General features: G+C 35.8%; 1 protein-coding gene across 1 annotated transcript in view; it reads right to left on the bottom strand.

Moving 5' to 3' along the window:
- The window catches only part of LOC133331631 (dnaJ homolog subfamily C member 5 homolog), a 37,595-nt gene extending 10,949 nt beyond the window's left edge, over positions 1-26,646 (bottom strand). The window contains exons 1-4 of the mRNA XM_061540013.1: positions 26,590-26,646; positions 9,037-9,175; positions 6,490-6,642; positions 6,283-6,414 (exon numbers count right to left, since the gene is read on the bottom strand). Of these exons, the coding sequence (XP_061395997.1) occupies positions 6,283-6,414; positions 6,490-6,642; positions 9,037-9,175; positions 26,590-26,618 (453 nt within the window). The 5' untranslated portion in view covers positions 26,619-26,646. The remainder of the gene's footprint in view (positions 1-6,282; positions 6,415-6,489; positions 6,643-9,036; positions 9,176-26,589) is intronic.
- Between the last annotated feature and the right edge of the window lie 320 nt (positions 26,647-26,966).

The following is a 26,966-nucleotide window of genomic DNA, read 5'->3' as shown; positions in this document are numbered from 1 at the left end:
CGAAGATGGGGAATGTCGGCCCACTCCTTCTGGTATCTCTCCCACAAAATAGTCCAAATTTACCTAAAAAAAATATTTTATAGAATCGTGAGAACGAACTATCAGATTTCAACCAAACTATGCACAACCTATTGACCCCCGGTGGGTCAACTGCTACCCTAAAGAACTGCTACTAAAAGAACTAATTCACAGTTTGGGACAAATATATACATGGTCATCAAATGTTCTTATAATATGTAGTCAGGCTATGGGTTGATTCAAAGATTCAAAAGTCGTCTATTTATATAGTCGGCTTGATTAATTTTCAAAGATATATAGAAGTTCTTTTATCATTGAACGACCTCAGCATTATGGCCTTATACACTTTCGGACAATTTGGAGTCGATTTACAAATGTACGTTTGTCTGTCTGGAGAAAAAAAGAGAAACTGATTTCATCCAAACTCGTCGTAATATTTCTTCCAAACTTAGTCTAAGATCGAAGATGGGGAATGTCGGCCCACTCCTTCTGGTATCTCTCCCACAAAATAGTCCAAATTTACCTAAAAAAAATATTTTATAGAATCGTGAGAACGAACTATCAGATTTCAACCAAACTATGCACAACCTATTGACCCCCGGTGGGTCAACTGCTACCCTTGCGGTCAACTGCTACCCCTCCAATCTCGTTGCAAGGAGATCGGCTGATTACAGTCCAACTCGATGTAGTGAGGAGGTTAGGATTTTGCAGCGCCAACATTTTCGGCAGGAGTTTTATTACTTTGGTACCCTTCTGCATGAAGGCACTGCCAAACTGACGATTCCCTGATTTGACCCACAGACGCTGCCACAGATGCTGCTTCAAAGATCAACCATGACTGTCACTAATCCTACCATAAGGATTTGTCAATGATTGCCACTTGAAGGTCTTCGTCAGCAGCTAGCCTAGTCGGTCTGTCATATAGCTTCCGCTGTCTCTGAGCACGAACATTGAAGTTAGCTTTTCCAGAGGCTTTTCTGTACTAGACGTTTTCTCCGCCGTTTGTAGCCTACCGACAGCCGCATGTGAGGTAGATGGGTCAGTCAGACGGATGAAGGTTACGGACCTTCTGATGAGCGAATGCGCTTCATAGATTTGCTCTGCGAGGCAGCATTTGCTCTACCAGGAGGCGATGGTTCCTTGCCAGACTTGCCCTTCCTCCTATTTCGACCACTGGTGGATCCACTCAAAGCTTTAGCACCAACCGCTTCACCTTTGTCGCTTGGCGTAGGATCTGGCTTTGAGACAGAGCCTTTCACACGTTGATCACCCTTATGGGTGACAGTTTGTGTCGGAATGTGCTCAGTAGCATTATCCGTTGCCTTTTGACTCGGGTTAGGCTTCGGATCAGAAATCAGCTTCGCACCCTTGTCACAGACAGTGGGCTTTGCCCATTCCACTACTTACTTGATTCAGAATTTGCGAAGATACGATACGACACGTTTATAGTGCTTGGCATCGTATACTTCTCGGGACTTTCCGGCCTTTGAGCCGCTGTCCGTTGCTGGGGTCTCGATAGATTCCCCATTGTCGGACATCGCCTCCGTCGCAGTTTGCCTTCGAAGTTTATTGTCGGCAAGTCGGCGAGTCAGACTTGAAGTCAGTCGGTCAACAAGGTCTACGATTCCTTCGTTGAGGCTACAACAATGCCGCGGTGTAGACTTGGCCGGAATCATGATGTCCTGCTCATCATCAGTCAGGGTAAAGTTCAGTAGCAGTTCCGTATCCCCACTTTGCTCTTCCTGTATAACCCTGTCTAACTGATCGAAGATTTCTCTACTCTGTTCCTCTAGACTATCGCGGATAGCGTTAAGGGTCCGGTGTAGGTCGTCCCTTCCCCCAGAACTACAGTCCTGTCAGTCATAGATTGATTTGCATCAGTATTTACTTGCTCGTTTACAGCTTGTAGCAGGTACAGCTCCAGGTGCCAAAGCATCCACACCTAGAGCAGCCTGATCACAATCGCTTGATCTCGAAGACACATGGCTTGTGATATCAGCAAAGATTTCCGCATGTACTAGGTTATTAACTCCCTGCACAGTAACTTTATTCCTTTTGTTCTTCTTTACCATCTTAGTTTATTAAGTTAAGGGCAGTACCTCGATCCATTTTGGTCCACGGCGGATCCGAAGATCCCCAAGGTTTCCACGAAGCGCAGAGAAAAGATAGGTCAGCTTCACACTGCACATCGTAGAGTGCATTCTTTTTATGGAATGTGATTTATTTATGAGATTTTTGAAGTAATACATTCGGACAGATTCCCAAAGGTTCAGGATGCGAGGAATAGTACACCCAAGGATCAAATTGAGCATTTTATTGATTTAATGCCATGTAGGTGTGCTGCCGGTTATGGCTATGCTCTCGATTACTGGCAAAATTTTTTATTTATAAGAAAAAATCAAAAAGTTGCTTTTGTTTTGACCATGTAAAAATTGGGTCAATTTAGTTTTCCATAGAATATTTTTTATTTCAAAATAAATTTTGAGTTTTTTTAAATAAATTTATATCTAAAAAAACGTTCACTATAACTTTATTTTCAAAAAAATTATGGGTCATTTATTCAGTTTGCAATTTCAGTTGCTTTAGTTTTGGCCACCAGTGTATGTATAAAGGCAAAAAATATGAGACCTACAGGTAAATCTGCCAATTGGGCAAGCGTTGGGTGGTATTATGGGAGCTATATCAAAATCTGAAATGATATTAACAAAACTTAATATATAATATATCCTATCATCAATTAGGTACGCTGGACCAAATTCCGCGGCAATCGGAATAACATTCGATAATTGAGATGTTTTTAAAAAATAAAGGAAATTCAATGTACAACGATTTAACAACAATTGGAATAAAAATAAATTAAAAAAATATGAAACTAAAGATAATTGATTTGAATATTTTACAAAGGAACGGATGTATGTTTACATTTTTTACAAATCAAAAATCGATACCACAAAATTTACATTTATACGTAACAAAATAAAAAATTACATGTAAAAAAATGGACATGATGAAACAGCAAACAAACATCATTGCTTTTTTGATTTTCTCTTAATGTGAAACCAAATCATTACTTATATACTTCTTTGTCATATTACACTTTTATATCCGGTTACAATTCTTAATGGAAGAAGAAAAAGGAGAAAACATTCAATGTTGTTTTTTTAATTTAATTGTAAATGTGAGGTTATATAGGTAAGCAGCATTTTGTTTTTGTGATGATTTTCGTGAAGATTTATTATTTTGTTGGTATTTGTGATACAAATGGCATGAACGAAAGGAAATTAAGAGAATTAGAAGATAAAGAAGACTTAAAAGAAGAAGAATAGTAGTGATATTTTGTTGTTGCTAATAAAAATGGATGATATGTAGAAGAAGAAGAGAGCGCGTGCATTAGAAAAGTAAAACATGGTATAGAAAATATTTAAACAAAAATAGAAAAATAATATTTTAAAAAAGAAAACAAAGAATTGAGAAAGAATAAAATCCAAGAAAACAACAAATAGATTTTCAAAGTAAAGTACATGAAAATAATGTAATAATATACACAAGTTATATATATGTAGTAGTAATTAACTTATAAATATTAAATTATTTACCTTATTATTTTTGTTAAAAACAAAATGAAAAGCATTAAAATAAACAAAATTTTTAAACTTTTCTTAAGAGACTGAGAGAGAGAGACACAGAGAACTAAATGAAAAAAACTTTCCATTTTGTTCCAGCTCTTTGGAACTAATTCATTAGAACCCCTTTTAAGACTACTACACTACTAGAAGAGATATCTACTTCTAAAAAAAAATTGTAAATTATATTTTCTTGTTGTTGTTACTTACCTGTCTTTAGGTATTTCAAAACAAAACAAACAATCAAATGAAACATTTTCCCAAAACAAAATTGGATAATAACGAACATGCAGAATACATACATATGTATATTCTTATATTTTTGGCATTCAAATACAAAACATACAGGGAAAAGGGAGGCAGCAGGTGGTGTTTTTTGAGGGGTAGGAGGGGTAATTAACAACAGCTACATTATAAACTCCACAAAAATCATCAACAAATAAGCTTTTATTTATTATTAAAATTTTGTTCTCCAACGAGAGAGAGATTGTTAGTAGTAGAACCATCACCATTAATTACATTTGGTGGTGATATATATTTAAACAGGATATATAGGTATGTAAGGTAGTACTTCTTCGATACTCAAAAGAAAAAAATGTGTTACCAACAAAAACAAAGCATATCCGATCAATAAATAGTTTAGAAAATAGAGTTTTTTAAATTAAAAAGATACCAATGAAAGTGTGTTATTATTCGATTTCTTTCGAAAACGCTTAAAAATAAATACCATTTTGAAATATTAAGGGTTTTTTAAACTTATTTTAGAAGTTAAAAACCAGTACGGAAAGTAGTAAAGTCGGACGGGGCCGACTATATGATACCCTTCACCACATTGGGTATATTCAACAGATCAATCCTAACAGACGTCGCATTTTAAAGGATCATTAAAATTAAATTGGATCCACAAACATGTCATTCTGCAACCGATACTAAATTTTTCATTTGGTCAGATGTAGAACCTATATCTAAATCTGAACCGATTTCAGGAAACTTAACACACATCTAGACCTAATTAATTACGCTGTGCCAAATTTAGTGTAAACCGAAAGATATTAAAGGAACTTTGGTGCACCATTTACCAAAAATCGGACGAAAATATATATGGGAGCTATATCTAAATCTGAACCGATTTTCAGGAAACTTAACACACATCATTCTAGAATCAATCTAGTACGCTAGCCACATTTCATACAAATCGAAGGACATAAAGGGACTTTGGTGCACAATTTACATTAAATCTTAACCGATTTTCACGAAATTTAACACACATCATTCTAGACTTAATTCAGTACGATATACCAAATTTCGTGCAAATCGAAGGATATATAGGGATTTTGGGGTACCATTTACATAAAATCGGATGAACATTTGTATGGGAGCTATATCTAAATCTGAACAAATTTTCTCGAAACTTAAAACACATCATTCTAGAATCAATTCAGCTCGCTATGCCAAATTTCGTGGAAATAGAAAGTCATATAGGGGCTTTGGTAAACAATTAAAATTAAATCGCACGAAAATTTGTATGGGAGCTATATCTAAATCTGAACCAATTTTCTCGAAACTTAGCACACATCATTCTAGACTTAATTCGGTACGATATACCAAATTTCGAACAAATCGAAAGTCATATAAGGGGCTCAGCTCACCTATAAAGACACCATGCTTCTGCTCGTCTATAAACACATCCTGCTTCAGCTCGTCTATAAAGACTCCCTGCTTCAGCTCGTCTATAAAGACTCCCTGCTTCAGTTCGTCTATAAAGACTCCCTGCCTTCAGCTTGTCTATAAAGACTCCCTGCCTTCAGCTCGTCTATAGACTCCCTGCTTCAGCTCGTTCTTAAAGACTCCCTGCTTCAGCTCGTTCTTAAAGACTCCCTGCCTTCAGCTCGTCTAGAAAGACTCCCTGTTTCAGGTCATCTATAAAGACTCCCTGATTCAGCTCATCTATAAAGGCTCCCTGCTCAAGCTCATATATAAAAACACCCTTTACCTCGTCTATTAAGACTCCCTGCTCCAGCTCGTCTATAAGGACCCCTTTACCTCGTATATTAAGACTCCGTTCAGGCTTGTCTATACAATTATGAAAACAATGTCCTACATTCATGTATACAATAAAATCAGGCTAACTATCCAACTGACAAAAGCAAAACAAATCCAACTATTCATGACGACAACATGCACACGAACAAATACGCAGAAAACAGAAAATGTCCTTCTTTTAACAATGCGTATTATGGGATGGGATTGGCTAGAGAAATGAACGACGGCGAAGGCGCCTTTATGTCTACGAAATATAAAAATGATTTATATATATTTTTATATGCGAAAAGGCGTTGTAGAGAGTCCTAGTAATAATACTTCAAAATGGTATTTTGGTATAAAGAAGAAGTGGGTGGTTTTTGATTTTGTTAGTAAGAAAAAAAAAAAAAATAATAAAGAAAAAACAGTAAAACTGAAAACAAGAAGCTTTGCAGAAAACATATTTTTCGTTTTTTTTTCTTTTCGAATACATTAAAGAATTTTCTTTTGATTTTTCTTGTTTTTTTTTTCTCATTACAAATAAGAAAATATTTTCATTTTCTTTGTTTTACTACAATTTATGGAGAGAGAAAAAAAATAGTGGGCGATTTAGACTTACATTTAGATGGGCATATTGATCGTGTGATTCATTTGCGGGTGGCTTAAATTTGCCACAACAGAAGTTGCAGCAACAACAACAGCAGCAACAGCAACAACAGCCTGTTATTAGTGTACAACAAATAACCAATGCCTGATGGAATAAAAAAATTAAAACATTTAATTAATTTCCATTTATTTGTATTTTGGAATTTCATTTTCAGTTTACCTTAACTGCTGGCGAGGTTACCACAAAGTATGCATTGACATTTTCTTCACCAAATTGTTCAGCAATATATAGACCTAATGAACCATAATTATCATAAATATTACGTTTTGTTTGATCACTTAATATCGAGTGTGCACGATTGACTTCCTTGAACTGTAAATGAAGAGGAAGCGAAATAGGATATAAGAATATGATAATTTGATATAAATTTACGATAATTTAGAAAAATCTCTTAAAGGACTTCTATATACAGACGACCTTTAGAATTATTTAACAGTTTTTGGTATTTTTACAAATGATCCAAAATTTCCATTTAATATTCATTTTAGCAGGATGTTCCCAAGGGTAAAAATATTCTCCACCAAAATCCTCTATAGGTCCTCTAACTAAAGAAGCCCCCAAATAATTTAATATATAGTAATAACATTTAAATTTAAATTTCGGTTAATGCACAAACAAGGTCATTGATGCTTTTTTTTGGACATTTTTACAATTTACCTACATTTTTCATTAAATATTCCTTTTAGCGGGATGGTGCCAAAGGAAAAAATATTTTTCAGCAAATTCCGAAATAGGGCCCCGAACAAAAGAATACTCTAATAATATTATATATAACAATAAAATATTAATTTTAATTTTGTTTAAATACAGCAACAAGGTCGTTGGGGCATTTTTGGGTATTTTTTTTTTCAATTGACCCAAAATTTTCATTAAATATTCATTTTAGCGGGTTGATGTCAAAGGAAAACATATTCTCCACTAAATTCCACTATAGGTCTCCGAACAAAAGAATACTCTACTAATATTATATATAACAATAAAAATATAAATTTTTAATTCGGTTTAAATGAACTAAAAAGCCCAAAATGAGGTTTTTGGGCATTTTTCAATAGAGCAAAAATTCCCACTACTAATATATTTTAGACGATTGGTGTCAACGGAAAAAATATTCTCCAATAAATTCCAGTATAGGTCCCCGAACAAAGGAAAACTCTAATGATTTTATATATAGCAATAACATGTTAATTTAAATTTGGTTTAAATACATAAAAAGGTCATTTTTTGTATTTTTTAATTAACCCAAATTTTGCATTAAATATTCCTTTTAGCGGGATGATGTCAAAGGAAAAAATATTCTCCACCAAATTCTACTATAGGTCCCCGAACAAAAGACAACTCTACTGATATTATATATAACAATAAAATATTAATTTTAATTCAGTTTAAATAAACTAAAAAGTCCAGAATGAGGTTTTTGGGTATTTTTACAAAAGACCCAAAATCCCCTCTAATAATGCATTTTAGACGATTGGTCTCAAAGGAAATAATATTATCCACTTAATTTCACTGTAGGTTCCAGAAGAAAAGAAAATTCTAACAATGTTATATATAGCAATAAAAAATTCATTTTAATTTGATTTAAATACATATAAAAAGCCAGGCTGGCATTTTTGGGAGTTTTTTTACAATTGACGAAAATTTTCCATTATTAATTTATTTTATCGTGATGGTGCCAAAGGAAAAATATTCTCCACTAAATTTCAGCGTAGGTCCGCGAATAAAAGAAAAATCTACTAATATTATATATAACAATAAATTATTAATTTTAATTCGGTTTAAATAAACTAAAAAGGCCAGAATGGTGTTTTTGGGTATTTTTACAATAGACCCAAAATTTTCACTAATAATTTTTTTTAGATGATTGTTGCCAATGGATAAAATATTCTCCTCTGAATTCTACTATAGGATCCAGAAGAAAAGAAAACTCTAACAATGTTATATATAGCATAAAGATATTAATTTAATTTCTGGCAGGTATTTTTGGGAGTTTTTACTATTGCACAATTTTTCATTAATTATTTATTTTAGCCGGATGGTGTTAAAGGAAAACAAATTCTCCAGTAAATTCCACTATAAGTCCCCGAACAAAAGAAAACTCAAATAATTTTATATATAGCAATAAATTATTAATCTTAATTTAATTAAAATTCACAAAAAATGTACTATTACGTATTTTTAGGGGTATTTTTACAATCGACCCAAAATTTCTAGCTATAATGCATTTTAGATTATTGGTACCAATAGAAAAATAATCTCCACTAAATTTCAGTATAGGTCACCGAACAAAAGAAAACTCGAATAATATAAATTAGAGCAATAAAATATTAATTTAATTTGATTTAAATACAAAAAAGGCCACAATGGTGTATTTGGATAGTTTTACAATTGACTCAATATTTGTACACATAATGCATTTTAGACTATTTATATCAATGGAGAAAATATCCATTATCCACCAAATTCCACTATAGGCCCTCAAACAAAAATTTATCTAAATATAATGCATAACTGTTTTATATCGGTCATCTGAATAACTTCGCGACATTTTTACAATTTATTATATTTCATACTTTCTTTCATGTTTAAAGGACCTCTAAAAAGTCTTCTATATACAGATTTTTTCTGTCAGGGCTTCAGGAGATTTCATAAATGTCTTTTAGAAAATATTTTATAGATTGAATATTTTTAAAAAACAAATATATTTACCTTTTCGGCAGCATCAACATTGTCTGGATTTTTATCTGGATGGTATTTTAAAGCAAGTTTTCTATAAGTCTTTTTAATATCTTCAGCTGTTGCTGTTTTAGGAAGTCCTAATATTTCATATAGGGAATCACCCGATGTCCTAAAAAGAAAAGTAAAAATTACACATTTATATGTATTCGTGTATAAATATTTAATTAATAAAAATTCTTTGAAATTACAAACATCGAAAATAAAGGCAAAGTCCATTAACATTTAATTGAAATAGATTGTTTTTCATTTGTCCAAAGGAAAACTTTTTACTTTCTCTCAAATTTCTTGTAATAAATCACACACACACACACAACCATTACCACAATTTTTCTGACCTAATTTTTTTCGTCTGTTTTGTTTTCCATGCCGTTTTATGGTAAGATAACATCATCATCAAGGTTACAATTAAATTCACACAAACACACATTTTAGATACTGATACAAATACAATCAAATCCCATATATATGAGTACCACCACTACAAATGAATGCCATTTAGATTTCAATGTCAACAAGGTATCCGGTTTCCTGCTATATATATATATATATATGTACAGAGGAACTGAAGAGCTTTTATAGATGAGCTGAAGCAGGGAGTCTTTATAGACCTGCTGAAGGTGTGGGAGTCTTTATAGATCAGCTGAAAGTCTGGGAGTCTTTATAAACGAGCTGAGAGGAGTCTTTACATACGAGCATGAAGAGGGTCTTTATAGACGAGCTGAAGCAGGGAGTCTGAAGCAAGGAGTCTTTATAGACGAGCTGAAGCAGGGAGTCTTTATAGACGAGCTAGAGGTCAGGGAGTCGTTATAGACGAGCTCAAGGCCAGGGAGTCTTTATTGACAAGCTGAAGATCAGGGAGTCTTTATAGACGAGCTGAGAGTCAGGGAGTCTTTATAGACGAGCTGAAGGTCAGGGAGTCTTTATAGACGTGCTGAAGGTCAGGGAGTCTTTATAGACGTGCTGAAGCGATTTTTTATAGACAAGCTGAAGGGAGTTTTTATGGGCGAGTTGAAGGGTTTCTTTATAGACCAACTAAAGGTCTAAAGGTAGACGAGCTGAAGGGAGCCTTTATAGACTAGCTTAATAGTCTTAATACACCAATGAGAGTTTTCATAGACAAACAGAATAATGTCTGTAGGTGCCTCTGGAAATAAGTTTTCATTATTATTTCCGCCAGGACGACCTATAAAGTCCCTAATTATTATTTTTTATTCCATTCCAATTCTATAGTGAAAGTACATTTGAACCTTTCTACTTCACTGTATATCTTATCGGTGTGTCTGTGTGTGTTATTTGTGCTATTCATGTTACCTATTTGGAATTCTTTCAAAAACGGTAAAAGTTATTAGTCTCCAAACACTCACAAATCGTTATATACATATAAATCTATATATAATCATAGACATATTTGTATGTATATAATATTTATATATGGTCATGGTAAATAGTTATTCTGATGATAAATTAAGCTCTCTCACATGGTCAGCTACGGGCTGAGTTAGTGAACGTGAGCGTGTGTATCGGTGAGCGTTTTAATGAATGCTAGAAATATAGATATGATTGTTATCGTCACCACCGTCGTTGTCGTCGACGTCGTCATCATCATCATCGACGTTATTGTCACTAGATATATAATGCAAACATACCGCAGTCATAACAAATAATATACGAGGTCGGGGGATTCCCTAAAGGTTTTGCATGTGGTGCGATTATTAGTAGTTTTTTTTTTTTAATAAAAAAGAAAGAATAAATAACGTACAATTTTTATTTGAAGATAATGCATGAGGTGAACACGATAATTGAAATATTTGAACAAAAATAACTAATAATTATTCCGAATAATTAAAAATATATATTTAATGATAATTCTAATGATTTTGATAAGATCATTTTTATTATTATTTCATTTTGGTCAAATTCTTCTCCTTTTAAGAGAATCCTTGAATTTTTATAGAAACCAAAATGTTTATCTTTTTATAAAATGTAGAGAAAGAGGAAAATATCATTTCACGACCTATGAACATGGTAGCCTAGCCGCCATAGCAGCAATTCGGCATTAAGCCAAAGACACAAACAATTGATTCCAAAGAATAGCAGAAACAACAACATTGTATTCTATTCTAATAATACAAGAACTCAATGAGCAATGCAAACATGGTGATACGCACATACAAAAATGGGTTACCTACTTACATCCACATATACACATAAAACGCCTTAACTTAATGACAGAGTAAATGACACATTGTCTGAAGGCAAAGACTGACAAATTTATGCAAATAAAATTTTGAAATATAACCAAGGATATTTAAAGAGAAGGGAGTGTTTATAGACGACTAAAATTGACATGGCATACTTAACTCCTTCTCTGCTTTAAGGCGTTTAGAGAGGATACTTTGTCAAAAGGTAAGATTCTTAGGGTAAACTAGAGGAGAACGACAATATGGTCAGACGGGAACATTTGTAAACGAGCAAAAGGGTTTCTATATAGACGACCTGAAGAGGGTCTTAATAGAAGACCTGAGGGGAACCCTCAGAGATGAGTTGAAGAGGGTACGAGTATGTAGATGAGAGTATAGAGAGTATAAACGAGCAGAACGGAGTTTTTATAGACGAGCTGAAGGGAGTTTTATAGAGGAGATTAAAGGAGTCCTTATATACAATTTGGAGTGATTCCTCTATAAATGAGTTGAGGATCCGGGAATCGTTATAGATGAAATGAAGGCTAGTGAATTTCTTTATAAAGGCCAGCAAATCTTGATATGCCAAATATAGATTAGGAAGTCTTTATAGAGGCTATTAGCCAGATAAACTTATAGACACGCATACAATTTTTATTGACGATCATTAGAGACAAAATTAAAGGCCGAAACCAGGTCAATATAGACGAGCCTGACATGGAGGCTTTATAGAAGAACAGAAGGAATTCTTTATAAACTATACAAAAAAACAATAAGTCTTTATAGACGAACTGAACCGAATCTTTATGGACGAGGTGAATTGAAACAAGGAGTTTCGAAAATCGAACTAAAATAGGGATTTTTATAAGACTGAAGGCCAGGGTGGCTTAATAGAGCTAAAAGTCAGCAAGCTTTTATAGACTTTATTTATAAATGAAGCAGCATATTTTCATAGACGAAACGAATGAGAATCGTAATATAGGAACTTTATGAATGGAAGGTTTTATGTAGGAACTGAAAGCCTTGGTGGCTGTGTACTTCGAATTTTTAAAAAGTATTCCGGACTGTAGTCCGAAAGAGTGTATTTATGGACGAATACGGCAGGGTTTTTTATAGAGGGGCTTTAAAGGTTTCTGAACGACCGGATGCGATATTTATAAGTGACCAGAAGCAATATGATACGTGAGACAAGTTAATTACAAGCATAACCAAGTATGCATTAAAATGTTATTGAGCTCTCTGTAACTATAATACAAGGACGCTGCAGGATTATATCGCATCCGAAAGACACATCAATAAGGTGGATTATCGCCGCTTATGCGAGGATGAGAAAAAACTGAAAACAATTGAGCGTATACTTTGAGATTAAGTCGAATGAAATTGCCTTGTCTAGCATTCTTCTACGGAATAAATACTATAAAAATATTTTCCTTTGCTGAAAATCTGACATGTTTTAGCTAAAATTTGTTTTCTTATTTTAAAACACTTTCCTTTTACACTCATGTCCTTTTCAGGTGCTCAGGATGAACACAATGGATCCAAGGTCTCCGAGTGACAGCATCAGCTAACCTAAATCTTGAGGGGTCCTAGCTTCGGACTTAATCTAGATTTCGTACAGATAACGGGCTGTGCAAAGTTTGGTTCATATCGGACATTCCATTCGCCTGATATTGGATTTGCAAATATTGACCATTTTGACCATTTGTCGGATAGGTACCAGAAGGAGTGGACCAATGGGTCCCATCTTTGTATCAGATGCATGTTAGGTTAAATTAACAGGCTAGCAAAATTTTACCATTTTGTGGAGAAGGTAACAGGAGTGGATCGATATTCCCCATCTACGAACTTATAATCATTTTAGAAAAAATACTACGATGTTTGGACGAAATCGGTAGCACCCTTCGAGAGTTATCGTGAGCACCAGCCGGCCAGACAGATACGGAAATTTATAAATCGACTCTAAATTGTCTGAAACGGATTTGGTCCAACGAAACATATATCTTAAACTAACTAATTCGATGAGGCAAATTTTCACCGTATCAAAGTGTATATACCCTCATTAGCCATAAGGCTGAGGATATAAAAATTGAACCCTGAAACATAATTAAACAAAGTCAATGTTTCTAAATATTGTCATTACAAATATTTTCTAAATTTGTATTATAATCTAATCTTTATTGAACACTAACATTATCAAAACTTTCTGTACGGTGATAACGAGTTATACGTTAGATATGAGTGACCATGGTAGGGAAGGGAATAGGTTATGTTTCAAATGTTCTTTTAGGAAGTATTTGTGATAAGAATCAATAGAAATTAAAAAAAGAAAATATAAAAACCAATTATTATACATGGTAATAAAGATTTGTTTTGTTGGGACATTAACGGAATACTAGGAATAGATTTTTTATTAATCGTGAATTTAAAATTAAATAATCTTATTAAAATATTTGCTGGATTGACAAAAAACTATTAATTAAAGGAAGGAGGGAAACATTCCACTAACCTCCTTTTGGAAAATATTTCCCAAAAGTTTTTCTATGAAATTTAATCCTTTTTCTCGAAGTTTTGTTAAAATTATGCCAACTTAAGTAGAATTCCCTTTTGAAATTGTGTATATAAACCTTATGTCATGGATAATTAATCCCATGTCCTTTTTAGAAATATTCTTGGAAAAATGTGATGATGATGATGGCAACAAGGTTAGAAATAATTTCTCTTAAAAATACGCACACAATTAAACTCGACAAGAAAAATGTTGAAAGAAAAAACGTTAACTTGGAATGACATTGGGTACTGTTGCTGCTAGGTTGTAACAGAAGAAGAAGACGAAGGCGAAAACACTTCCACTGCACGTTTCATAAATTTGACATTAACAGTTTTTTGTTTTTTCCTTATCCTCAATATGGTGTTTTGGACTCAAAAGTTAAAAAAATCCGTGGAGAATGAAAAGAAAGTAAGAAAAAAAAACAAATTGTTTCTATTTTTAGTGGGTGGGTAGTTGGGGGTAGGGGGACACAAAACCCACAGTTAACTAAATGTGAAAATTCAAAGAATTATAAATAAGAATGTATATACATAGATATATGTACGCACATATATACTACTACGTCAACATGTTAAGACAGCATACGGAACGTAGTTAATGTTAACCAATCAACAATAATGCCATAGGCCACCCAAACAGGGGCAACAACTGGACGTAAAAGGTGGTATTCACACATTAAAATAAAAAAGAGGAAATGTTAAATAAATAATTTACAAGTTCCAAGTAGGTGGGAATGTGAATATAATTATTTGTTGAATACCATGGTATTCTTTGGAATTTAATTCTTATGGCTGGGAACATTTAAAACACTGAAAAAATTTAACGAATAAAAAAAACTCCTTTGCTTTCCTTTTACGCAAGAGTGTCAACCCTTTGGAATTTATTTAAGGGAAAATTTTAGTTTTTTAATAAATGCTCCGAAGGAAACCATTTTACAAGACAACTATGGAACCTGGGGAATGTTGCGGATCGCTCTGAGAAAGGACTGCTGGCACTCTAATCATGCAAGAACTCCATAGGAAAGAACTGTGGACTAAGACCAGAGATCATACACTGGCTGTATGTGATGGTCGTTCTCACCATTATTACATATGGCTGCCTTGTATTGTGGCAGGGGGTCAACAAAAATATACTGCTGACAAAATTAAATTCAGTACAGCGATCGGCTTCGATCTTGACTACCGGAGCGCAAAGAAGTACACCACAGGCGGGCTTAAATGCGATACTGAATCTCCAACAACTGGGCATTCTGATTAAATTCCAGGCGGCCACATGTGCCCTGAGGCTTCGAGATACGGATGGCTGGAAATCGCTGAACTATGGTGACGCTAGTATCTTCAACATAACGACAGGTTGTGATTTCTTGAGAAGAAATACTCACATAAGTGATTATGTTCCCTCTCATAGAGTCTTTAATGACATCAAAGTAGAGTTGCCTAGTAGGGAATCCTGGCCTAGTGGCTCCTTACCTCTGCCAGGTCTATCATTTTTCACAAACGGGTCAAAGATGGAGGAAGGCACTGGTGGAGGCGTTTCATGAAGGTATTTAGAAATATCCAACTCATATAAACTTAACAATCTTTGCAGCGTTTTTCAAGCAGAAATCCTTGCAATCACGAAAGCGGCCGAGATATTCAAAACACTTACAGCCGACAATACGGTACCGGTGACTATATATGCCGATAGTCAGGCGGCCCTCAAGGCTTTGAAGTAGTGTAATATAAACTCAAATGCAGTTCTTGATTGCAAGTCCGCTTTGAATGATATACGACAGATAGTTAGCTTATATTGGATTCCATGACATAGTGACATTTAAGGGAACGAGATAGCCACCGACGAGCTTGCTCGAGGGGGCTCACAATCGTCCAATCTTCCGATTGAGAGATCTGTGCAACCACCCATTGGCTATTTTATTTGCAAAATCCGTTTGTTTTACGGCGAAGTAGTCGGTAACAGGTGGTCGAGAGAACCTGGTTGCAGAATCTCAAAAGCTATCTGGCCTGAATTCTCTTGCCGAAGAACTTCTTCGCTGTTGTCACATAATAAGAGAGAGAGATCAAAATCATTATGGGTATCATAACAGGTCATTGCAAGATTAGATCTCTCACTTCGAAATGAGACTCCAGCGGAGATGATTACTTTTGTCTATGTGACGAAGAAGATGTCTGTAGATGTCCATAGCTGAACGGCAGAAGACAAACAGTTTGAAAGATATGAAATTGATAATCTAGCTTTCTTCTATAAAATAGATCCCAATCCCACCCTTGGCTTTATCAAAAATTTGGCTTGACTAAAAATCCATATCTGGGCTCTCCTACTTCTACTATTTTCTCCTCTCTTCCTCTCGCTCTCTTCTTTTTCCCGTTTTCTTTTCAGGTATCAAGGATGATCACAATGGACAATAGTCTCCGAGTGAACCTAACCGTTGTGGCAGAGTTCATTGGCTCGTTCGTCGAAGAACTCCTCAAAGTTGGAAAAAAAGAAAACAGATGGGAGGTTTGATTGAGCAATGAATTGCAAGATCCCCGTCTGTTTTTTCATTACCCATGATGTCACGGTATCCTGGTACCCAACATAGCCGATAGCTGTGAGTGTTTCCAAAACTGCTCTACACTCGAGGACTACCTCAGATTTGATATTAAAGGATCTAATGGCTTTAAGAACCGCCTGACTATCCACAAAGATAGTCGCCGGTTCAACGATCTCTGCATCCAGGCTTTTTATCAATTCCGCTGCCTACCAAATAGCGAACATTTCAGCTTGGAGAACAATACTGTTGCTATCCAACTTGTAGGTAAACTTAAGGCCAAGCTTTTTAGAGTAGACGCCAGCCCCTGTACCTTCCTCCATCTTGGATCCGTCAGATGAAGCGGCACTCCATCCAATGTTGGTGGAGCAAAGACGCCGAGCTTACGTTTCCTAGTGAACATTACCAGTTCTGTCTTTGTTGAATGTACTCCAAGGCCGTTAGCCTTGGCCCAAGAGCCTTATCGACGCTTTCTTGGTTCGGATAGACAATTGAATAAATGAGGTGTGTCGTGTGTGGATTTTGAAGGCAGTTAGGACATATATTTAGAATTCTAGGAACAATGATCCATAATTGCATATACAAAACATTCATGGGGTTCGATATCGAGACGATATATTGACGTCCGATGGAATGACGTCCTGGAAGCCTTATATCAGAAGATTTCATTTCTGCCGATCAGGTCCTTAATAGGAAGAAGTGCTTGGAACACTCTGATTACGTTGATAATAGTTAGGACGATCTCTACTCGATACACAAACCAAGTGCCAATACACAGGACTCCGATTTCAGTTTTTTTTTTTTTGCATTAGGTTGTCCGTTTTGGTCATTTTCTCATAACATTGGAATTTGAAAAAGTAATGGTTTTAGTGTGACGGCAGCAAATCAATGACTGCGAATGACGGCGAATAATAGAAATTCATATGGCAATTGCAAAAAATGCATTCGATTAATTAAATTCAGTAGACCATAAAAACAAGTACTGCTGCTGTTATATTCTGGTATTTGGTTTTGCCATTATTATTATGAGTTGATATTTTAAAAACAAATAATTGCTGTTGTTGTATACGCTAGGAAAGGAAAACAACACCACACATATCTATATTTAATTGATTTTTTGCTGGATATAAGTCGCTATCACATTTCTAACACAAAATAAAAAGAAAAGAAGGGAAGTCTCTCTATCCTCAAAGAAGTGTGAGAAGGTAAGTATGAGATAGTATCGATGGCTATAGAGATCGGACAGAAGATTATGAAGATTGTCTCGTCTCCTCCTCGTCAACTGCAGACTCTGCTGCAGTGGTCCCATTTACTGGTAATGGCCCTGTTATTGCAATGGCCAGTAATGATTCCTGTCATTACACTTATTTCAGCTTTGCTCAGGTACAACAAAGAGTGTGTTCTTTTGGTAGACAGTGTCGGCCAAATAGATTTTGGCACCACATTGCACCTAGGTACGTTGTGCCAAATTTCATTGGCTCGTTCTTCGAAGAACGTCTCAAAGTTCCGAAAAAGATGACAGATATGTAGATTGAGATCCTCGTCTAGCTAATTCGTCTGCTCTGGATCATTACCCATGATGTCACGGTGTCCGGGTACCCAACACAGTCGATAGCTGTAAGTTCTTCCAAAACTGTTCTACACATGAGGTCGGCCTCAGATTTGATATAACAGAATTTGATGGCTTTAAGAGCCGCCGCTTGACTATCCACAAAAATAGTCACCGGTTCAACGATCTCTGCATCCAGACTTTTTATCAAGTTCGCTGCCTTCCACATCGCGATGATTTTAGCTTGCAAAACTCTACAGTTGCTATCCAGCTTGTAGGTAAACTCAAGGCCTAGCCTTTCACAGTAGACGGCCGCTCCTGTACCTTCTTCCATCTTGGATCCTCTGTATAGAAAGCCAGACGTCCAGAGGAGGGTTACTCCGGTTCCAGTCGTCTCTACTAGGAATAACGACATCTACATCGTCAAATTTCAGGACTGGTGATATATAGTCGGTTAGTTTTACGCATTGGTCCAATGTCATACCTGGTTCGATCCAAATACAACTTCGCCAAAGATTTTGTTCATGCAGCCTACGCGCAACCTGACACTTAATGTTGAGACCCAAAAGCCTTAAGTTCAGCATTGCGTTCAGAGCTGCTTGTAGCGTAATCCTCGTGGCTCCTGGCGGCTCTTTTTACCTTATCTACGTCGCTGGATGTCAAATTGTGGCGCAGGCAGTTCCACCAAACAAGAAAACCATAGGAAAGGGTGAACCTTATCACGATGTTATACAACCAGTGTATTGTCGATGGTTTTAGCCCCCCAATTTTCCCAATGAAATTCATGCATACATAGAGTGCAATCATCCCTCTCTTCGCCCATTCCTCAGCGTTCATGTTTCATCGTAATTGACAGCCCAGGATTGTGCCAAGGTACTTTGCTTCGGGTGATAGATGAAGCTGCACTACATCCTAGTGAACATTACCAGTACGCTTCCTAGTGAACATTACCAGTTCCGTCTTTGTTGGGTTTACACAAAGGCCGTTCGCCTTGGCCTAGCGTGACAGCGTCAGTAAGGCTCTTTGCATAATCAATATTACCACGTCGTCCGCATATGCTACGACTTGGATACCTTTTCCGTCCAGTTCCATCAGTATGCTGCGTTAATTACCAATAACCATAACTATTGCAGATATTCAATACAGTTCCGAAAGGTGTCTTCTTCTACCTCTATGCCTTAAGTAAACAAAATTCTGCCATTCCCCCCCTACTCACAAGTACATATTAACACCTTATTTATTGATTAGTAATATCTTGAAAATACTTCTAGCGATTAGTGTGTGTTTATAGTCATTTTTTTTTGTAACTACTATATTCTTACGACCTCTTACTAACTTGCAAACGAAAAGAAACGAACAAAAAAAAAAATAGAATTCCAATTGTATTGATGACGAAGAATGTCATACCACCTCTATTGCCAATTGTCCACCACATTACAACAACTTGGCAAAGCAAACAAAAATTAAATGACATCTATGAAAAAAGTGGGGAAAAAAATCTTCCGGTTTTGGAAAAGGTCATTCATATTCACATAACATAGAATGAGGGGCAAACAAAAATTAATAGAATGGCAAAGATTTTAAAAGAATGTAATACATAGTAGTGTTTCTGTAATTTCAGACTATACCTGATACCTGAAAAAAAAAACGGGAAAAGAAGAGAGAATGGAAGAGGGTACAAAATAGTTGGAAAGCCTAGAAGATGGTTATTTTAGCCATGCCAGATTTTTGACAAAGCCTAGGGTTCGATTGGGGTCTATTTTGGAGAAGATATTGTTTGTGTCTTCTGCAACTAAGCGATGGACATCTATAGAGGATATGTTCAATTGTTTCTAGCTCCTTTCCATTTCGACGTGAAGGATCTAATCTTGCAATGACCTGTTATGATCCCCACAATGATTTTTATCTCTCTCTTATTATGTGACAACATCGGCGAGAGAATTCAGGCTATATAGCTTTTGAGATTCTGCAACCATGTTCTCTTGACCATCTGTTGCCGACTACCTCGCCGTAGATCAAATGGATTTTGCCAATTAAATAGCCAATGGTTGCATAGATCTCTCAATCGGAAGATTGGACGATTCTGTGCCATCTGGAGCAAGCTCGTCGCCTATCGCGTTCTCTTCTATGTTGCCTATGTTGTCCTGGAACCCAACATAAATTAACAATTCGTCGTATATCATGCAGGGTGGACTTGCAATAAAGAACAGCTTTTGAGTTTATAGTGCACGACTTCAAAGCCTTGAAAGCTGCCTGACTATCGACATATATAGTCACCGGTGCCGTATTGTCGGTAGTAAGTGTTTTTACTATCTCGGCTGCTTTCGTGATTGCAAGGATTTCTGCTTGAAAAAAGCTACAAAGATTGTTATGTTTATATGAGTTGTATATTTCTATTTCGCTACAGTGCCTTCCTCTAACTTTGACTCGTCTGTGAAAAATGACATACCTGTCAGAGGTAAGAGGTAGTCCAGGATTCCCTACTAGGAAAATCTACTCTGATGTCATTAAAGCCTCTGTGAGAGGGAACATAGTTACTAATGTAACTATTTCTCCTCAAGAAATCACAACCTGGCGTTATGTCGAGGATACTAGCGTGACCATAGTTCAGCGATTTCCAGGCATCCGTTTCTCGGAGCCTTAGGGCACATCTGGCCGCCTGGAATTTAATCAGAATGTTCAGTGGTTGGATATTTAAGATCGCTTTCAAGGCTGTCTGTGGTGTACTTCTTAGCGCTCCGATAGGCAGGAATGAAGCCGATCGCTGTACTAAATAAAATTTTTGCAGCAGTATACAAGGCAACCATATGTAAGAATGGGAAGAACAACCGTCACATACAGCCAGTATATGATCACTGGTCTTAGTCCCCAGCTCTTTCCTATGGAGTTGTTGCAAGAGTAGAGTGCTCTCAGTCCTTTCTTAGAGCGTTCTTCAACATTTCTATTCAAGGTATTTTGCTTCTACAGAAAGGGATAGGGCCACTCCTCCCAAAGATGGCAAGCGGAAACCCCTGTGGTTTGCCTCTGTTGACAGATTTCCTCACGGAACTCTCTCCTAAGGATGATTTGGTAATTTTGCTTTCCAGCATAATATAAATATAGTCCGTTAGAAGTGAGGGGATACCAGAGCTTACGAGAACAGAATAGATGACCTCTAGCTTCACATTGTGTAGCCACAGGACAAAGTGTAGCCACAGGACACTATATTTTTCTCAATGCGTCCAATCACCTCATGTAAGGCCGTATCCATTGATTTGCCTTTGAAGTAGGTATGCTGAGAGTTGCTAATTTTGTTTTGATCAATAATGTTTCTAATTTCTGAGTCTAGTAACCTTTCTAAAGTCTTGAGTAGAAAGGAAGAGGGGCTAATCGATCTATAGTCCTTTGGTAGCGTATGTCTCGGCTTCCCGGCCTTCGAAATGAAGGTCACTGTTACCTCTTTCCGTAGACTAGATATGTACAATAGAATTAGACAAGCCCTAACAATACCTTACAGAGAGGCTAATACTCGTGCTGCGTGTTGCAGCATGGTCGGTATTATACCATCTGGACCATGAGATTTATAGGTATGAGATTTATAGGGTTGGTTTTGGGTAGCTTATAGTGTTTTCTATCAGCTTCTCCTCCTCCCTCGTTCGAAGCATGTGCGCACACTGCACCTCCTCATTGTGGTCCTTAAGACCAGGGAAGTGGATTGACGATAGAAGATCAAGAGTCTCACTACCAGAGTTTGTTCCGTCACTTCGCTTAATACTACCAATAGATTTTGGTTCTTAAGATAGCACTCTGCCAAATGTGACCGCTTCGTTAACTCCTTCGATTGACTCACTATAGCCACATTCTGTGACTTCGCTTAATACAATCTATAGATTTTGGATCTTTAGATAGTACTCTGCCAAATCTGACCCAAGACTCACGTTTAGCCTGTTTGATTTCACTCTTGTACCTATTGAACTCTGTTCTCTATAAACGTCCCAATCTGTACTGAAAAGAAATTTACATTCTTCTCCGAATGCGATACAAAATCTTCAACTAATGGATTATTTAATTCGGTTTCAGGCAAATTAGAAGGGAAATTAGGTTCGGAAAGGTAGCTGGTATCACTAATCTTCACATCTGCATCACCCTCTCCTCATTCTAATGGGGGCACATTCTCATTCTTCACCATGACATGTCATACCACACATACGGACACAGCCTACCCCTATCATAACTTTAAATACATCAAATGCAAATTGTTAGGGCATTTCCATAGTTGGAAAGATTATCTTTATCTCACTTGAAATAAAAAAATATAAAAAATTCAAATACTAAATAATATTTATACCAAGATAAGATAAGCAATCATCGACCGTCCTTCATTGTAGGTACTTCTAGGTATAGCAGTTTTTTTATTTTAATTCATAGAAACATTAGTTGTTTCCTTTCTCATTTTTAGAAAGGATGTATGGTTTTTATTTTTTGTAAAAAAGGAGGAATCTAAACAAATTTTTCAAAAGCCACCGTCCAAATATTCTCTTATACATGGTAGGTGCTTCTATGTGAATTTTTATTCTTCTGCCACAAGTCCTTGAGTTTTTGTGTGGTAGCAGCATAGACCACTTCAGTCGGAATGTAAACATTTACTGTGATGGAAATTCTTTGTCCTCGTCAAGTAGCAGTAGTAGTAGATATGTTATGCAAAGTATTTTGTACTTGGAGAGCGAAAAGAAAAAGCTACACCGGCTAATGGAATATTTAACTACACTAAAGGAAGAACACATATAATTAGAGAAACATTTCGGGACATGTGGTCTAAGGGACAAAGGTATGTGGAAGAAAAATTGTTGATTTTTTGATTAAAGAAGAAAGTTATCGTTTTTTTTAACTCAATATAACACCATCTATGATTCATAACATGACAGAAAAAATCCGTAAAGATACGTTACTTTTTATTTTAATAAAAAATCGTTGCACATTTAATTGAAAATGGTACCTATTATATTCAAAGTTCATATTTTTGAAATGAATAATTTTCATTTTTAATAAAAACTTAAAAATAATTAAATTATCACCAAATTAATATAAATTTAAACCAATTAATAAAACATACAATCCGGATTAGCGAGTTTTTACTGTACATACAATGAAGTAAATACGTCATTTCTGGGGATGGGGAGCGGAGCAACACGTTATTAAAGAATAAATACCTTAGACAAATTATCTTATCTTACTTCCTATTGAAAACAATGCAAAGGGACGGATTTGCGGAAATATACATTTTCTCGATCTAAGGGATCAGTGGATACCATTGCAACTTTTAAGGAAGCAATTTAGAATCGATTTTTAATAGCCTCAGTGGTACAGGAACTTTATTCCATATAGAACTAATCTGTTGATGAATTACTTAAAAACAGAATAATCACACAACCCAACTTAAGGCGCTCTTTCACCACTACGATGGATCCTGGAGGTTGTTTGAAAAATTGTCACTAATAGAGAATCAAAACGCCGATGATGTGAACATGGTTATATAAATGGTCACGGCAGTCGATTGGACTCATTATAATGGTCTTGAGACAAATCTCACAAAAAGAGAGATTTCGAACAAACATAGGCTCTTCACTGCATAATATACATAAAATCGGACGAAAATTTGACTCATTATAATGACCTTGAGACAAATCTCACAAAAAGAGAGATTTCGAACAAACATAGGCTCTTCACTGCATAATATACATAAAATCGGACGAAAATATATATGGGTGTTATATTTATATCTGAACCGATTTCAACAAAACTTCACAGATATAAAACTGGACTCAAATAAGTATGCTTTTCTAAATTTTGTCTGAATCCGACAAATATTGGGAGTTTGGCGCACCATTTACATAAAATCGGACGAAATTATAGAAGGGAGCTATACATAAATGTAAACAGATTTCCACAAAACTGTGCCAAACGCTGTGTACGCTGTGCCAAATGTTGTCTCAATCGGGCAAATATCCAAAATCGGACAAAACTATATATGGGAGCTGTATCTAATTCTGAACCGATTTTTACAAAAGTTCGCATACATCAATATGGACCTAATTCAATACGCTTTGCCAAATTTTGTCTCGATCGGATAAAAATTGGTTCAATTTATCTAGTTCCCAAAAATTTTCCATTAGTATATTTGAAAGGTCTCTAGTTTCGTAAAAACGATCGATTTTTTTTGAAACATTTTTTTCCAGAGGTAGGTATAATTACCCCAATTATTGGGATATATTTTTTCTTGGGGACGTACCCGGTTTCCCGGTTATTTGACCCGGCAAGAAACTCATCAGGGTCCTTGGGACTATATGTGGTAAAAAAGGTTAAAACGATACGTGACCTGGCCATAAATTTGTCTCGTTCCGAACAAATTTCCATGAGTATATTTGGAAGTTCTCTAGTTTCGTAAAAACGATCGGATTTTTTGTTTTTTTTTTTTTAAAATCTTCCAGAGGTTGGTATAATTACCCTAATTATTGGAGTATATTTTTTTTCTTGGGGGACGTACCCGGTTATTTGTCCCGGAAGTTTGGCTAAGGGTACCATGTTCTACGGAACAGATCATTACAAATTGAGGTATAATTTTAATGGTTATTGAGTGATGACATGATAGTTTTATCTCAATTCGTTTGGGAGTTACTTTCAAAAATCCAAATTTTCAACCCGGATTTTTTTTTTAAAAATCCCCTAAAATTCGAACAAGTGTCCGTTATGGTCCCTCACCAATCCTGTCCTAAATATTAGACTACACTTGTAGGTTTTCAAAATGTTGCCATTTGTAGCAAAGGATATGGACCTTTGAACCCCATAAATATATGGGGACTAAGGTATGGAAATTATTGTCGGTGTTGGTAACTGTCGATAAGAGAAACTCTTAAATACCAGGAGGGATAACTCCTTAATTCCCTTAGAACCGGCTATAACCGGGTACCATTACCCGAACTTCCTGGTCAAATAACCGGGTAACCTGTTTCATGGCCCCTAAATAAGGAAATATTTTTTTTTTCAAAACTAGAGTAAATTCCCTTAGTGTATTTGGAATGGACAAATTCAATGGTCTCTGTGGGACTTTGGAGGTTCATATATATAAACTACAGTAAAATCGAAATAAAGACCCATTTTTAAGGAAATTTTGACTTTCCCTTAGTGAATTTAGCATGGACAAATTATATGGTGTCTGCGGGACTTTGGAGATCCAAATCTATAAACTTTGGCAAGAAAAAATATTAACCTTTGGACTATGTGTTGAAATTTTTAAACGATTTACGACCTGACCCTAAGCTCATGTCATGTTCCGAAACATTTTCCATTGGTATATTTTTCCAAACCCCAAAATATCGTAAAATTATTTCGAAACTTTTCGTAAACTTCCAAAATATGTTTTCGCATAAATTCCGACCCATTTCAATATTCAATGAAAGTTTTTGGCGTTGGCAAATGTTTTTACATACTCCCTCCCTTGTTGTTGTATCCTTCCATCCTGCTGCTGCTATTTCAAGGCTAACCTCATGACAAATTGCATGTTACAAACCCACGACCTTAAAAATGTGGGGTGTAACTAACTAACGGCAAAGTTCTGCACAAAAGCAAAAAATAATTACCATAACCATATTGTTATTCATATTGGACTCAATGGCTACCAAAAATATTTTGAGGCCTCTAAATTAGTATTACACATTACACACATTTATACAGGGTTTGACACATTCTGGATAAAAAATCCCTGGCAAGGAACTGTCTACGAGGTCGACGACGATAACGTTGTCGCCGGCGCAGCCTTGTATGAAAAAAAACAAGCAAACACACACACACATAGAATATTCAAGAATGAAATTCCGCTCTCTTTCTCTTTGTCCCTTCGAAAGGACAACTCATACTTCAGGAAACACCACATATCATCTGCGGACATATCCATGTTAACTAATCACCGCCTGGAATAACACTACTAATTATATTAAAAGGAGACTTCCTTTTTCTGGATTTCTTTTTAACTTCATGGTTCCAAATTAAAGTCTTGTGACCTATTCAAAAAAATGCATGCTCGCACAAGTCAAACAGCTGCCATCCATATACACAAGACATGAAGAATGTATCCAAACAAAAATAAAGCCAAGTGCCCACAATGTTGTTTAGTTTAATTTTTCCTGTATAGGCATTTGTAAGTTTTTTTTTACTCATCTTCATCGTTGTTTTCTTCTTCGTTCTCTCTACCAACCATATTTGTGTGTTTGGCTGGTGCTGCAAAAAAATCAATTATTTTGTTACTGAGCAGCCAGCGCAAACAAAGAACAACGACGCCCGCCGCCCTTTTTTTATAATTCGCGCAAACAAACACACACACGCACTCAACACACATTCCCAAACACACGGCACACAACAACAACGTCGTTGTCGCCGCCGTCGTCAACACTCAATCTCATTTTGATTTCTGGAGTAGCACACACACACATCCATGTATGCATGCATGCAAACACAAAACACATCTGCTCTTCTGCCCGCAGCAACACAAATCACAACGTCAGCTGCTCTGCCGCAGCAGAACTTTTTTTGATTCATCGTCGTCGTCGTTGTCTGTACAGAAAAAAGTTCTTCTTCTTCCTCGTTCTTTTATTGTTGGTTGGGTCTTTTGCCTTTATTTTCATGCAAGTAGTTTTTTCTTTTCGTTCTTTTTTTCACAGATATTTTTTCTCCTAGCGAAACTTACGATAATTTTCTTTTATCCATGCCACTCATTTTGTATTATCTGTTTTTTCCTTTTTTTATATATGACAAATTTACACACAACACTCTGCGTTTAACTTGCTTTGAAATGTATTTCTTCTTTTTGTACTTTTTTTCTGTAATTATTTTTTCTTTTCTTTCTGCCAGTTAAAGAAGAATCTCTTTAATTTCTCTGGCCCTCACACACAAAATTGCGAAAAAATACTACCACAAAAATAGTGATGGTAACATTACATCGATTCGCTGAGGGAGAAAAAATCGATAACTGTTGTCAGATGGGGTTATTTTGATTAGTGTAATCGATTTATTTTCACTTTGTAGTTAAGTGGTAAGGAGACATGTCAAATGTTATCAATAATT

The sequence above is a fragment of the Musca vetustissima genome, unplaced genomic scaffold (assembly GCF_032173495.1).
Source record: "Musca vetustissima isolate MV318-11 ecotype Yass unplaced genomic scaffold, APGP_CSIRO_Mvet_v1 utg72969, whole genome shotgun sequence".
In the NCBI taxonomy this organism is placed as follows: Eukaryota; Metazoa; Arthropoda; class Insecta; order Diptera; family Muscidae; genus Musca; species Musca vetustissima.
The sequence above is the reverse complement of the archived record's forward strand: the minus strand, read 5'-3'. Positions and strand labels throughout refer to the sequence as shown.